The following is a 15,012-nucleotide window of genomic DNA, read 5'->3' as shown; positions in this document are numbered from 1 at the left end:
ACAATCGAGTACCAAAATATAAAATCGGTCTTGCCTATAATGCTTCTGCTGGCAAAGATTTCTGAAGTTGATAAAACATGAGAGTTAATAAGTGCTTCATCAATGCGGAGGAAGGTCTGGTCTCCACTTGCACCTATCCAGGTAGCCTTCCGGCCATACTTTGATCCTATATTTGGCATAGGGGATGGTCTTGTGTTCCAGAAAGGTATGTCCAAAATTGGTCTACCAAGTTGCCCTTTCTACAAAAGGAAAAAAAGGATTTCATTTTCACTGCCACTAATATGAACTTAACGACTTGCATTTATGTAGTTCCATTAAATTGAAAAAACATCCCATGGCACTTATGTCCGAATTTTGATGCACAAGTTGCACAATGACATTATAGAGGCCGAGGTAGACAGTCTTGGTACTGAAGAGAATATGGGGTCAGAAATTCAATTCAGGACTAAATAGAGCACAGAGGTTGAGAACAATGCGGTGCAATTTTATTCATCACTTTACACATTCAAAATGTATACATTTCATCTGAAATTATTTCTCAGGTCAATTTTAAGCTTAGTAATATGAGTGATGTCTGAGAACAAAACACTGTTCACATACAGATGAATCCTAAGTAATCTAGCATGAAAAGGTATAACTCAAAAGCCACAGTTACGACTATTCAAGTCTTCATCTTGAAAACAAATAACATTGTAATATTAAGGATCATTAGGCAAGAAAGGGGTAATTCATTAAATGACGCATAGGCTGTGGCTGTAATAACAACCTGCACTTGAGAATAGGACAAGGAGGAGGAAATGCATCAAAAATCTACTTGTTAGATTTATTCCATAACCTATAGTACGATATTATATAGCAGAAATTTATGTACAGCTTCGAAACCATTCTATTTTGTTTCAGCTATATTTCATGGAAAATATATCTATACAATTAAATTTTGTATATCACCATTTATTGAAATATTGCATAAAATAGTAAGCAAATCCTAAGACATATATCCTTACAGAGAAGCTTCCAAATGTGAAGACTTGTCCATCTGATAACAGTAGGGCTGTGTGGTTACTGCCTGCAGTTACTTGGGTGCAAGGAGCTGGTAAGGCCTGTACCAATGTGGGCATCCCTCTGAAACAAAAAATATATTTAGTAAAGTAACAAAAATAAATCCCACAAATGCAAAGCTTTCACTGTTTCATTTATTACCTTGAATTTACATCTCCATGTCCAAGTTGACCGTGTTGTCCATATCCAAATGTATACACATCACCATTCTCCATCAGAATCACTGTAGATTGTTTGGAAAATATTAAAACCCTTGGAGTAATAATTTGAGTACCAGAAGCATATAAACATTTACTCCTCTGAAAAAATGCAAATTATATTGACTAGCACAAGTCAAAATATTCACCTAACAGTTAATTTACAAACTTTCCTCAATTACTGGATATTAAAATTTCTTAACTGGGTTACAATTAAAAAGAAACTTGTCTTCCCAAAGAAAGATCATAGGAGTTTAGGCAGCCAGTAGCTTAGTCATACAGCCCAAAAAGGCTGCAAATGAAATGCTTAGTCTATCCTGAAGCCACAATTCATCACTGTGTCCTGGTATTTTAGAAGCAGGCATGGGATGGGGAAGGAGGATGGTGATGATCAGGGAGAGAAAAGGCAAGAAGAAAATACTACCAGCCTTTCAATTCCCTATCACAATTCAGCAAAAACTGTCGGTTATGTTTACATATGCATGGAGGTCAGGCAAGGGTAAGGTAGGATATTGCAGTGGTGTTCACCATTAACAATTAGAGTTAACATGCATGGAAGCTCAGTTATGAATAATGATCACATAGGAAGGGTTGCAAAGGATGACCAAAACCTATGGAACCATATCCCAGGAGATTCAATGTCTTTACGAGAGGAAGATGTGAGGAAAAAAAAATGGAGAATAATTTTCAAGTTCCAAATAGACCTGTTTGAACATTACTTGAAATTCAAATGCCATCACTCACAAACAGATAATTATTTCAGTTACAACAAATTAGCTACTGTAACTGTCGTGTCTAGGGAACATTTTAAGCCAAACGGATCAATAGCTGAACTTTCTGCTCTGCGGCTCTCAGGAATCTATGAGCCAACATCTTCTAAACACCGAAAGGCAAAATCATGAAGGCTCGTTCGCGAATGTTGAACCAAATGTAATGCATTGGAACTTCAAAACTAAATGGCGTAACCTAGTTATGATATAACGCAATTACTGTCCCATAGTCGACCTAACAGGACTTTCCGCTTGATGGTACATTAGCAGATCCTGGTCTACTTAATTCATATAATATCAAGACCTATTTCCATAACTTATGAATACTTTTACCTGGAGTTAAGATTTAAAAATTGATCCCATGCTCCTACATTAGGAACATCTAACCGAACAAATTACGCTCATTTCAGCTTACTGCAAACTTTTCTACTCTCAGGATTACCAACAAGCCCCTCAATCTGCAGCAGATAACAAGTACAAACTTCCTTATGAGGATCACAATTCTTCATAGAACTGCTTTGTGAACTATATCGCTTTTAAAAAAAAACTTTCTGCAAGATGAGAGTATTGTAGCCTTTATGGGTTAATTTCGGAGTTGAAATGACTAAAAAATGTTTTTTTATGATTATGGGTGAACCACTTTAACGATCCGTAAGAAATGAAGTATGCTGAGATACCTGGCATCAGACATCTTAGCTATAAGGAGAGTCTACAGGAGCAGTGAAGAAAACTTGTGGAGATATTCAAAATCCTTAGCAAAACTAACTCGAGAAGCTGTTTGCCATGACCCAAGGAACAATAAGCGGCCATGGGATGAAACTCAAAATAGAAGGTAGAGATAGATTAAAAGTAACTGTTTGGTAATGGGTTGGTGAATCTTTTGAATGTACTTCCCAGAAAGGTGATTAGTAATTTTCAGGTGGGTTGGTCAGAAATCTGGTGAGAAATGTAACTGAAAATGTACCATAGTGAAGCACACTTTTGAACTGGGAGATGGACCAAAATGGTCTTGTCTGGTGCTGTACATTCCTATATCAAGTGACTGCACTTCAAAGCAACTAATTTTCAGATTTCGCAAGCACATGAAATGCACTTAGTTTTTTTTTCTCTATTCAAATCAATGTCTAATATGCATACCTGAGTGATGAAATCCACAGCTAACCTGGATTGCTTGGAGCTCATAGTCAAGACATAGAGCACCTGGAGGGTATGTTGTAATCTTGCTGGTGTCTTTATCGACCCTTTCTCCATTAGCATCTGAAAATAAATGCCCAAACACACAGTAATCCACACAGCGAAACAGAGCATATAGTCATAACAGTTGAGTCCGATATTTACAGGAGATTCTCGACTATAACACACAGCAACTTAGGTTTCATCATAAAGCCAATACACACTTGCTGTAAATATAATGCAAATTTAAAAAGGTAGTCTTTGATCTTCTATTAAACTAGTATTGCGGCCCTGTATTATTTAGAGTTGCCAGCCACCACTACTTTTTCTTCCATTTGTTTATTTTTTTTTTAAAGGGACCAATTTTTGTACCATGCCCATTCACCTAAGTAGGCCAAAAAATACAACCTTTGTTAGTGGGAATGGCAGCAGACGTATGGAAGTCCCCTGGAGAAATATATAAATAAATTGATAGTTTAAATTAAGACACTTAAAAAAAATTAAACACATAATTGGTATAGGTGACCTCATTCTCTGAACGTTCAACCTGCGTATGCAAGTGGGGAAATATACCGAAACATTTGCCTTCGAAGGTGTCACCATGCAGGTCCCTTGATCTTTCTTAGTGACATTTTGTTTTGGTCAGCTGGGTGTGTGACACATGCAGAAGGGAGCAGTTTAGGAACATAGAAACCAAGCTAGTGAAGAATCTAAACTTAGGATTTCACACACTCCCTCTCTGTAGGAATATATTCCACTTATTCGAGTTCAGAAGACTCAGGGGAAAAATAATTAGAAGGATAAGGTAGTCGGGTAAGAGAAGACTTGTGTATAGCAAAGACCAGTTTGGACCAACTGATCTATTTTTGTGCTCTAGTCTTCTATGTAATTTTAGACTTTGGCTTTGCCAACCTGAACCTATGTACCGATCCAGCTTCCTGTTAAAAGGGTCTAAACTAATGCCTCAACAACTCCATGCGCAAGCAGGTTCCAAATTCTAACTTCTATGTGGATAAAGGAGCTTTCCCTCAATTTCCTGAGTTTTTAAGTGACTGCATTTATGGCCCTTGTTTTGGATTTCCCCAAAGTAGAAACATCTCTTTTTATTCACTCTCAGGATGTGGGCATTGCTGGCTAGGTCAGCCTTTATTGCCCATCTCTAATTGCCCTCGAGGTGGTGGTGGTGGTGAGTTGCCTTCTTGAACCGCTGCAGTCCGTGTGGTGTAGGAACACCCAGAGTGCTATTAGGTAGGGAGTGCCAGGATTTTGACCCAGCGACGGTGAAGGAACAGTGGTATTTACCAAAGTCAGGATGGAGTGTGGCTTGGAGGGGAGCTTCCAGGTGGTGGTGTTGCCATGCATCTGCGGTCCTTATTCTTCTAGATGTTAGCAGTCATGGGTTTGGAAGGTGCTAAGAGCCTTGGTGAGTTCCTGCGGTGCATCTTGTAGATGGTACACACTGCTGCTACTGTGCGTCATGGTGGAGGGAGTGAATGATTGTGGATGGAGTGCCCATCAAGTGGGCTGTTTTGTCCTGGATGGTGTCGAGCTTCTTGAATGTTGTTGGAACTGCATTCATCCAGGCAAAAGGAGAGCATTCCATCACACTCCTGACTTGTGCCTTGTCGATGGTGGACAGACTTTGGGGAGTCAGGAGGTGAGTTACACACCACAGGATTCTTAGTCTCTGACCCTGCTCTTGTAGCCGCAGAATTTATATGGCTGGTCTAGTTCAGTTTCTAGTCAGTTAATGGTAATCACCACCCCACCCCCCAAGGGCGTTGATAGTGGGGAATCGGTGATGGTAATACCATTGAGTGTCATGGGGCGATGGTTACATTCTCTCTTGTTGGACATGGTTATTACCTGGCACCTGTGCATAACAAATTTATTTGCCACATGCCAGCCTAAACCTGGATATTGCCTAGGCCTTGCTGCATTTGGGCATGGGCTGCTTCAGTATTTGAGTTGTCCTGAATGGTGAACATTGTGCAATCATCAGCCAACATCCCCACTTCTGACCTTATGACGGAAGGAAGGTCATCAACGAAGCAGCTGAAGGTGGTTCGGCCGAGGACACTGCCCTGCAGTGATGTGCTGGAACCGAGATGATTGATCTCCAACAACCACATCCATCTTCCTTTGTACTGGTAGACTCCAAACAGTGGAGAGCTCCCCCACCCCCGATTCCCACTGACTCCAGCTTTGCTAGGGCTACTTGATGTCAGATTTGGTCAAATGCTGCCTTGATGTCAAGGGTAGTCACTTTCACCTCACCTCTGCAGTTCAGCTCTTCTGTCCATGTTTGAACCAAGACTCTAATGAGGTCAGGAGCTGAGTGGCCCTGGCAGAACCCAAACTGAGCATCAGTCAGCAGGTTATTGCTAACCTGCTATCAAGTGCCACTTGATAGCACTGTTGATGACCTCTTCCGTCACTTTACTGAGGAGACTGATGGGGCAGCAATTGGCCAGGTTGGATTTGTCCTGCTTTTTGTATACAGGACATACCTGGGCAATTTTCCACATTGCTGCGTAGATGCCAGTGTTGTAGTTGTACTGAATAGCTTGGCTATGGGCGTAGCAAGTTCAGGAGCACGTCTTCAGTGCTTTTGCTGGAATATTGCCAGGGCTCTCAGTCTCTGCAATATCCATTGCCTTCAGCCATTTCTTGATATCACGTGGAGTAATTGGCTGAAGACTGGCATTTGTGATGCTGTGGACCTCTGGAGGAGGCCAAGATGGATCATCTACTCAGCACTTCTGGCTGAAGGTTATTGCAAATGCTTCAGCCTTACCTTTTGCGCTGATGAACTGGGCTCCCCCATCATTGAAGTTGAGGATATTTGTGGAGCCTCCTCCTCCAGTGAGTTGTTTAATTGTCCATCACCACTTACAACTGGATGTGGCAGGACTACAGAGCTTAGATCTGATCCGTTGGTTGTGGGACCACTTGGCTCTATCACAAGCTGCTTACACTTTTTGGCACGCAAATAGTTGTAGCTTCACCCGGTAGACATGTTATTTTTAGGTATGCTTGGTTCTGTTCCTGGCATGCCCTCCTGCACTCTTCAATGAACCTGGGTTGATCCCCCGGCTTGGTGGTAATGGTAGAGTGAGGGATATGCCGGGCCATGAGGTTAGATTGTGGTTGAGTACAGTTCTGCTGCTGATGATGGCCCACAGCGCCTCATGGATACTCAGTCTAGAGTTGCTAGATCTGTTCGAAGTCCATTCCATTTAGTATGGTTGTAATGTCACACAAATGGTGAGCAATGACCATCTCCAGCAAGAAAGTATCTAACCATCTCCCCATGACATTCAATGGCACTACCATCACTGAATCTCTCAACATCGTGGCGGTTAACATTGACCAGAAACTGAACTGGAATAATACTTTGACTACAAGAACAGAAGAGGCTGGGAATTCGTCAGCGAGTAACTCACCTCCTGAACCCCCAAAGCTTGCCCACCATCTACAAGGCACAAGTTAGGAGCGTGATGGAATACTCTCCACTTGCCTGGATAAGAACAGCTCCAACAACACTCAAAAAGCTTGACACCATCCAGGACAAAACGACCAGCCTAACTGGCAGCTGATCCACTATTTTCAACATTCACTCTCTCCAGCATCGATGAACAGTGGCAGCAGTGTGCACTATCTACAAGATAAACTGCAGCAACTCACCAAGGTTCCTTCCACAACACTTTCCAAACCTGTGACATCTACCACCTACAAGGACAAGGACAGCAGATGCATAGGATCACCATCACCTGCAATTTCTCTTCCGAACCACATCATCCTGTCTTTTAGTAAAAACTTGCTCATGAGGGATATGATTTCTTATTGAAGATTTTGTGTCTCATCTACAGGGAAGGCTACAATTATGTGCATATCAACCAAGGTTTTCAATTAAAGGAAGGTGGGTGGGGGTCAGAACTTGGCATTATTATTCCTGGTACAAGAAAAATGTAATCTGACAAAACAGATGTATAGGGCTTATGAACACACCCAGACAAGATAGGATAGGTTCACCATTCATAGATTCAGTTCACAGTCAGCATCAAAAGGAAGGACAACTGCTTGGAGTGAAACAAAAAATCAAGAATTTCAAAATTTCACATGTTCTTTCAGTTGCTTAGAACCAAGCCAAAATCCTAAGCAGGAACAAATGGCCAAAATGTAAAGTTACATTTTCAAATCATTTCACCAAGAGGTATTCCTCCAATGCTGTCAGGTGGTCAACCAGAATGACCCTATAATGGAATCAGTGCCAAGAGAGAGGAGCTTATGGTTGGGAGTGAAAAACAATGGCATAGATCTTCTTCATGCTCAGTTGGATTAAATTTTTTACTCACCCATTCATTAAACAAATTAAGCTAAACTAAAAGGACACAAGTTAAAACTAATGTTAAGCATATCTGAACTGTTGAATTAAATTTGAGATAAGATGAATCCAATGATATTTGGCATGATTCTGCAGGTAACTGATTACGTTCAGTCATTAAAGGACATTTAAAATTATGGTGTTAAGCTTGGGGAGAGTTCAAGTGCCAGAAGAATGACCTCCCATGACATTGATTTCTCTGAATGCTTGGCCATGAGCATCATTTAGCAACCTTGATTGCGCCACAACACTGCCTAACCTCATCAAACTCGGAACTGGAGATAACAATGTACCCATATCCCTGAACTTGGTCAAATCACACGCAAAAACTTTTTGATGGGAGGGAAACAAGTGTTACCCAGCTGAAAACAAGCCCTAATTGCTTCCTGTGACATCAAGGCTATGCTTACAACTGGGATGTGGGAAGGGCAGATAATCCCACATAACCACCTTACTACAGCAGTTGTCAAGGGAAGACAAAACAACAACATTCTTGAATGTCAAGGGAAGTCCAATTCCAACACTCTTCGGCCATGACAGCTTTCCAGCTTATGAAATGGTCAAACCATGTCCTTGTGCTGAGCTTCAGATTAAATGGTTTTCACAGTTCAAATAGCTGTGCAGTGGAACAAAATGGAAAGGTGGATTTCATTCAAGGCAGCAACTGGGAAAATTTCATAATATGGTGAGAACTTCAAAACTCAGTGGTGACATAAACTCATGGTCAAGACAGGATCTATACAAGTTGGTCAATTGCATTAGGTTGCAGTGGTACAATTAAAGACCACACTGATAAAAACCAGGAGAACTGTAGATTTAAGTTACAAATAAAATGGGAACCTGATGAAAAACTCAAAAGTATCTTTGCTCCAAGTGTTCCAGAACTTTAGCATGGCCCAAAGTCATTTTCAAAAAATCAAAGAAGTCATGAAGAAACGCTGATTTGTCCTGGTGTGGAGGTAAGTGGCCATTATGTTCCTGGTGAAGGCAGCAAAGATGACTCAATGGTGTAGCTCAAAAGGAATCATTCAACAGCCTAAGTCAGGAAGTTACCAGCAAAGTGTCCAAAAACTTTACTTCTAATATTGAACACATGAATAATAAAGTGCACAATCAGATTTATTTTCCATTATATAATGAAGAATGTTTTCTCCAGAAGAACAAGCTTGGGCAACAAAAATTGTGGGGGTATAGAATTTTAACATTCATAAGCTGTAAGTAACGTGAATCAAAATACAAGAAAAATCTGTGTGATTTGGCTGTATGATTACTTCCAATTACCAGAATCTTGTTCACTCAATCTCTCATCAGTTTAGAAATGAACTTTAAAAGCATCAAGATCTGAAAATAAGTGTTGCCACTAGGACTTCAGCAAAGTCATAACTGCACAAAAAGTTCATACAATGGTCCTTCGAACTGTGGAAAGACACCCAACAATACAATTATCTTTCCAAATTTGTGTTATATCCGGAGGAGTACATATCAATACAAAATGAGGATGATCACCTGTCACACTAGTGGAAACAACCTGTGACGATGATTTATATAAAAGCATCATGCAATATTAAAGCCTAAGTGCAGTTAAACCTAAAGTACAATCAAAAAGTATATTAGTGCCAACATTACAGAAGCCTGGTGACAACACTAGAGTTAACAGTGCATTCAATCCTAAAGAATTTTTAGTCCAAGAAAAAAAATGGGTTGCTTGAGCCAAAACTAAATGCAGAGTTGTGTCCAAGTTGGTCAAATCAGTGAGTAATTACATCAAAGGTCAGTCTCCATATTTTCACTAAATACTGATTAATTCCTCTGATTTGTTTTTAAATGCAGAGAAATTTAAATGAATCAGACTGACCACTTGCAAATAAAAGTTTGAGAGCAGAGTTCAAGTTCAAGAAGAAGTTTCACACGTTTAATCCTTTCCAGTCAAAGCAAAACAAGTACTGCTTTTAAATCTTACAAGTAACTTGACCTTCCTTTTGCTCAACACAATAGAGATTAAATGCGAGAGATTTTTATACTGCACAAAAGGAAGCAATTTACAGGAGTACTCTCATCACAAAATAACTACTTGTGTCACAGTTGCTTCCCTTATTAGAGCATACACCAGGCAAATGACTTTAGTAGTTCAATTATTTCAATTGTTTTTCGGTAGCCCAAGAAACCTTCCTATTTAAGTTTAAATCTCAAAAAGGAATCAGCAAAGGGAAGCAAAATAGGCAACTGATTTTGCTTATAAGTGAGGCCCTGAACCTACAAGTCACCAATTGTGGACCATGAGCTGCGTTAAGTTGCACATCTCATCATTATTCATTAGTTGGCACGTGCATGTAATGCCAGAAAGATGCTGATTGCAACACAAGTGACCATATATAATCAAGACATGTTTGACTGGAAAGCATTAAAGCAATTATCAAGAAAAATCAGCTGGCAAATTTTCTTTCAAGAAAGAATACAGAAAGCATAAATGCAAGGTAATATGTTATATAATGTACAGCAACCTGTAAGCAGAGTAACAATTTAGCAAAAATTTATTCTCCCTTTCTTCAAAGCAACAATCTCCATTCTTCAAAATGGAATTGCACAAATTCAAAAAACAAGGTAAAAGAAATCTGAATGAAGTCAAGAGGCATTCTTTCTTGTACGAACTGAAGCAACCAAGCAATGTTTCCATTCAATCTAGCCAATCTTAAACCAGAATAGCTTTATTTTCTCCTCGGGCTACTCAATAATAAGACATGAAAAGCAAAATCAGTTCTGTACAGTTGTCCACCTAACACAGAGTCTCAGCTGACAGAAGAATATGAATGGCAGGATAGGTTGTAGTCCTCCAGCCAGTAAGGAAGGATGACCAAGTACCTTTATGCTTGTCCCGTTTATGCTTTAGCTTTGATGGAAGGGGTCTTAGCCTGGCTATGGCCTGTTCTCGATGATTCAAATAAATGGGACCAGGAAATACAATGGGGCCTGAGGAGAAATAACTTGCACATGCATAGGAAAGCTCACAAATAAAATAACTGTCAAAAACAAAAAATATTGTTTGTCTATAATATAAAAAGAAAATGGCATCAACTGTATTTGAGGCATTATGAGTAAAAGACTACATTGAAGATAGTAATATAATAATACAAAAAATTAAGGAAAAATGTTGATGAATGACAGAACAATAACATGACAAATAATAAACATGATAAATTTCAAACAAATTCTGAATAAATTTACAATTACAAATTTTGTGCACTTGGGTTCAGCTGCTTTATTTTCCATATTATTATTTGATAAAATGCACACTACAGAAATGTAAATAAGAATTTATTGAACTTCTTAGAGAAAAATTTACTTTTGCATGTCTTGTTCAGCAAAATATCAGTTACTTCAACAATAAAAATCTCTGTATTCAGATTATCATGCTGCTGCTTTGAAACTACATCCAAACAAAATTCTTGACACCCCTCGCTCCTGGTATTAAGATGTTAAGAAAACACAACAACGTCAACAAACCATTTGTAACATGTGAGGTCTTAAAGCATTTGGAAACTTAGCTGAAGCAGGTCATGATTTTTTTTGTGAATGATACTTACAATGAAACCATTACTTCTGTGCCATAAGAAGCTCCTTTGTTTTGTTACAAATAAATTTAACAGTATTTGTGTCTGCTTCACCCAAACAGAGGTGAGTTTCAGTAAAATAAATTGTCCACCTAAAGTGGTAATTATAGTACTGGAAAATATACTTGCAACACTTCATAACACATGATAGAAGTGATGCAATGTAGCACTATAAGAATGAGGGAGTTAATCTTTGACTTAAGACAATTTATCTAAAGATTTCCATCCTTTTTGACTGACAACTAGTAGAGAAAAAGCCAAGGGGAAAATAAATTCTATTACTTTAAAAAGGAACAATGCAACTGATAATCCAATGTTGAAACTGTGTTATATTGAGATGCTATTCTTTAGATGAGATGCCAAACTGAGGCTTTATCAGCCTACTCCAAGTGGACATTAAAGATCCAGTGATGATGTTTAAAATGCAGGAAATTCTGTGTCTTTACAAATATTCATCCCTTGCGCAGAACCAAAAACAAATTAATTGGTTACTAATCTCAGTACTGCTTGTGGGATCCTTCTGACCTTCCAAAGCTTTTACAACTTCACTTTAATGTAATATGTTGTATATAAAGGACTTTGAGGTGTTGAGCTGTGATAAGGAACTTTACAAAAATACCAACCTTTCTTTCTAACCTGGACTTGCTTGAAGTTCAAGTCTACTCATGTACAAATTGCGTAGTGGTGCATTTAAGCCCCACCATGGGGGAATTCCCAGCTCTATTAGTAATTAAGGCCAGCAATAGTTGCCGAGGCTGTACAGCTATAGCTCAGTCAACAACAATACAGATCCAAGATGGACAAACAACCATGATGCATGTTGAATTCTTCAAATAACTGAGAAGATGTAAGCAACTCAGCTCAAGATATTTCTATGCAGCTGATAGACCCTTAACTAGCAATCTTCAAGAGTTTGCTGAAGTTCTTTATTTACCTGAAATACCAGTTCTCTCTTTTTCCTTTAAAACACTCTTGAAACAACATCTTTGACAAAGCTTTTCGTCACCTATCCTAATATCTCCGTGTGTGTCTTGGTGCTAAATTTTGTTTGATAATTGCTCCTGTGAAGTGCTATATAAATGTAAGTTGTTAGCTATGAGAGAACTTTTCTGAAGTACTTTTTTAAGCCAGTTAAAATTGTGCTATATATAACTATAGTGAATTCTCCAGTAGGTTTTATGGTGAAATATAGCATTCAATTAGTTAAGCAGATGACATAATGTTTAATCAGATCATGGTGCAGTTTTAGAGTTGAAAATTGTACCACAGCAATTAGTTTTTTTTAAGATCATTTAGCATGACACTTCAAATTTAGATACAATGCCTGATTAATGGGAATCAACAATCATCCAGAATATTTAATGTGTCAAAAATTTTTTTAAACTTCTGTCTGAAAAACACTACTTTAGAAGGATGTCATCTGTCACTTAAGCCTTTACAAAAAACATACCTCTCACTTCTTCCAGCCTGTGCCTTCTGCTCAGCCGTTGCCTTTTCTCTTCTTGTCTTAGTTGAATGTGTTCTTCTATATTGACTCCTGGTGGGACAGGTCCTGCTGAAAGAATTACAATTATTTAAAGAAAAAAAATTGTGGGTCCTGGAAACACACTCATTTAAATATTCTTCCAATTTTTTCAATTTCATTTAATCCTGTAGCAATAAGGCACAAATTCCCAAACCCCTATTTATTGGGGGCGTATTTTAAGAGCTAAAATTGTACTTATAGTTACCATTTATTTTATATAGCACTGGGGGTTTTTATGAAAGCTTTGTTCCCACATTTTAAAGTTAAGTGATATCTTCCATCCAAAACAAACATTTTAATGCAATGTTTTCTGTTTTGCTGTGCAGAGCTGTCAATGATCAAATACTGCATTACCATGCAATCCTTTATAAAATGAAATATTTTTCAAATATTATAGAGTTGAATGTCTGGAATAAATGAACAGTCATCATCTAACGATGAACTGAAAATGAATTACTAGTGACCAACTCTTGCAAGTAAGTGGAGGATGCTACAAAAATCAAAGCAGAAACTTCACATCAATGAAAAGCCAAGTGAGTACATATGAGGAAAATTATACTAAAGATACCCAGGAAAGGAAGGAGAATGCGAGTACAGTAATAGAAGTAGCAATCCCTATAGGTTTGGTGTGCCAAAGTGCCTCCACCTTGCAATTTTTAGGATTCTGAATTATATTTCATTACATCACTTAGTATAACATCCTTCAATACAATGTGAAAAGTTGTTTCAAATGGCAGTTACTTCAGGTGGACTGTAAAGATCTATATTAGTACCTCTAAATCTGATTAATCTGATAAATTGCAGGGCCATCTCATTGAAACTTATTTTCCTTCTGATTGAAATTTTAAATAGACAACAGAAATTCGAGTGCTACACATTGTCGGATCTTGTTTTGATACCATATTAAGCTAAACTTCAGAAAAATCGGGTTGTGCTTTTAAAAACGCTCACCTAAAAGAAGATCCAGAGGGATCATCTCTTTAACAGCATCAAGAATTCCTCGCTGCCTCGCTTCTTGTCCATCCAACTCCCGGGCACAGGCCTTACAGCAACCACAGAGTGCGCAACCAGACTCACCAGATCCACATCCACAAAGCCTAAAATAGACCATGATGAAAGCATATAATTGAAACAAATACTTTCCTACATGTCTTCAGTGTTTGTTACAATCCACTAATGCAATTACCTTTAAACTTGATTTTTTCAGACACCACAAATTACCATAACACTTGCAGCATCTACATGTTATAAAGAAATGACTTCTAACAAACTGAAGATGAATCAGCAAAAAGATAATGCAGCAGTCAGTAATGCAAGAGAAACGCACAGCAGTGGAATATGAGCTAATGAGTAATACTAGACAAAAATGCTGTAATGGTTGATGCGATTGATTTGGATTTTTCCAGAATTGGAAATTAATTAAACAATGTCTAGTTTAGTTGCCTTAAAGGATTAGAAAGAAAAATGAAAAATTTAATGCTGAACAACCATCTAAAACTACAACTGATTACCCTGTTTTCCATTTAGTTGAAATTATTACACTTCAAGAATTCTACACGAAGAAATGCAACCTTGGGTGTCACTTTGATCAAAAATCATGAATGAACCTTCCAAATGAGCGACTGGAAACTCCAATTATTGAGTCCTACTGATATGGTGGACCTTACACCTGCTATAAGCGCCCATCTTAAAGCTCTGAACCTCAGCAAGATGTTGAGCAGAAAGGTATGGAAGCTTGACTTGATTACATTCACAAATGAATACACCCAATCTTTGGAAGGAAGCAGAAACTATAGCGAGACAGCTTAAAGTCTAAAAGTGAAGTGCAAAACGCACTAAATTTGCCATCTCAATGAGCTATTAGTGCACTTGATCTTGAATTTTTGGGATTATGGAATGTGTTAGTGAACATATTTAGTCACAGTCTCAAAAGTTGCACTGATTCATTAGTTATAATAGATAGCCATTGCCATCAGCCCTAGGACATGCACTGCCATGTACAAGTCTGGAAAAATAATCTCAAAGCCTAAGGTACAATTTCACTATCAAAGATATACTCCAAATGTGCTAATGGTAGTGTATTATAGTCATCAGTAATGTGAAGAGTAGCTTTTAAACTTAGTCTGTGCCTAATGAAGCCTTTTAGGGGAGCCTCCATTTAATTAAAAAGCACTTTTAGGGAAGTTAATTCCAGAGTTTAATTTGGATGCCCATAGAGAACTTAAATTCTTAGTCGTGCACATCTGCACAGGTAAGGATAATTAAGTATTTGACATGTTCTCCAGATTACAAA

At 38.3% G+C, this 15,012-nt stretch overlaps 1 protein-coding gene across 16 annotated transcripts in view; it reads right to left on the bottom strand.

Moving 5' to 3' along the window:
• Positions 1–15,012, bottom strand: part of mycbp2 (MYC binding protein 2) — a 189,401-nt gene that overhangs the window by 112,452 nt on the left and 61,937 nt on the right. For 13 of the 16 annotated variants that reach the window (XM_041198963.1, XM_041198964.1, XM_041198965.1 and 10 more), the window contains exons 16-22: positions 13,671–13,816; positions 12,645–12,749; positions 10,446–10,553; positions 3,164–3,283; positions 1,201–1,282; positions 1,005–1,122; positions 35–239 (exon numbers count right to left, since the gene is read on the bottom strand). In XM_041198963.1, coding sequence (XP_041054897.1) covers positions 35–239; positions 1,005–1,122; positions 1,201–1,282; positions 3,164–3,283; positions 10,446–10,553; positions 12,645–12,749; positions 13,671–13,816 — 884 coding nt within the window. The remainder of the gene's footprint in view (positions 1–34; positions 240–1,004; positions 1,123–1,200; positions 1,283–3,163; positions 3,284–10,445; positions 10,554–12,644; positions 12,750–13,670; positions 13,817–15,012) is intronic. The other 3 variants (XM_041198966.1, XM_041198969.1, XM_041198972.1) reach the window with 3 other exon arrangements.

This window comes from Carcharodon carcharias, chromosome 11 (genome assembly GCF_017639515.1).
Source record: "Carcharodon carcharias isolate sCarCar2 chromosome 11, sCarCar2.pri, whole genome shotgun sequence".
Classification (NCBI taxonomy): Eukaryota; Metazoa; Chordata; class Chondrichthyes; order Lamniformes; family Lamnidae; genus Carcharodon; species Carcharodon carcharias.
This window is presented reverse-complemented; position numbering and strand designations above follow the sequence as displayed.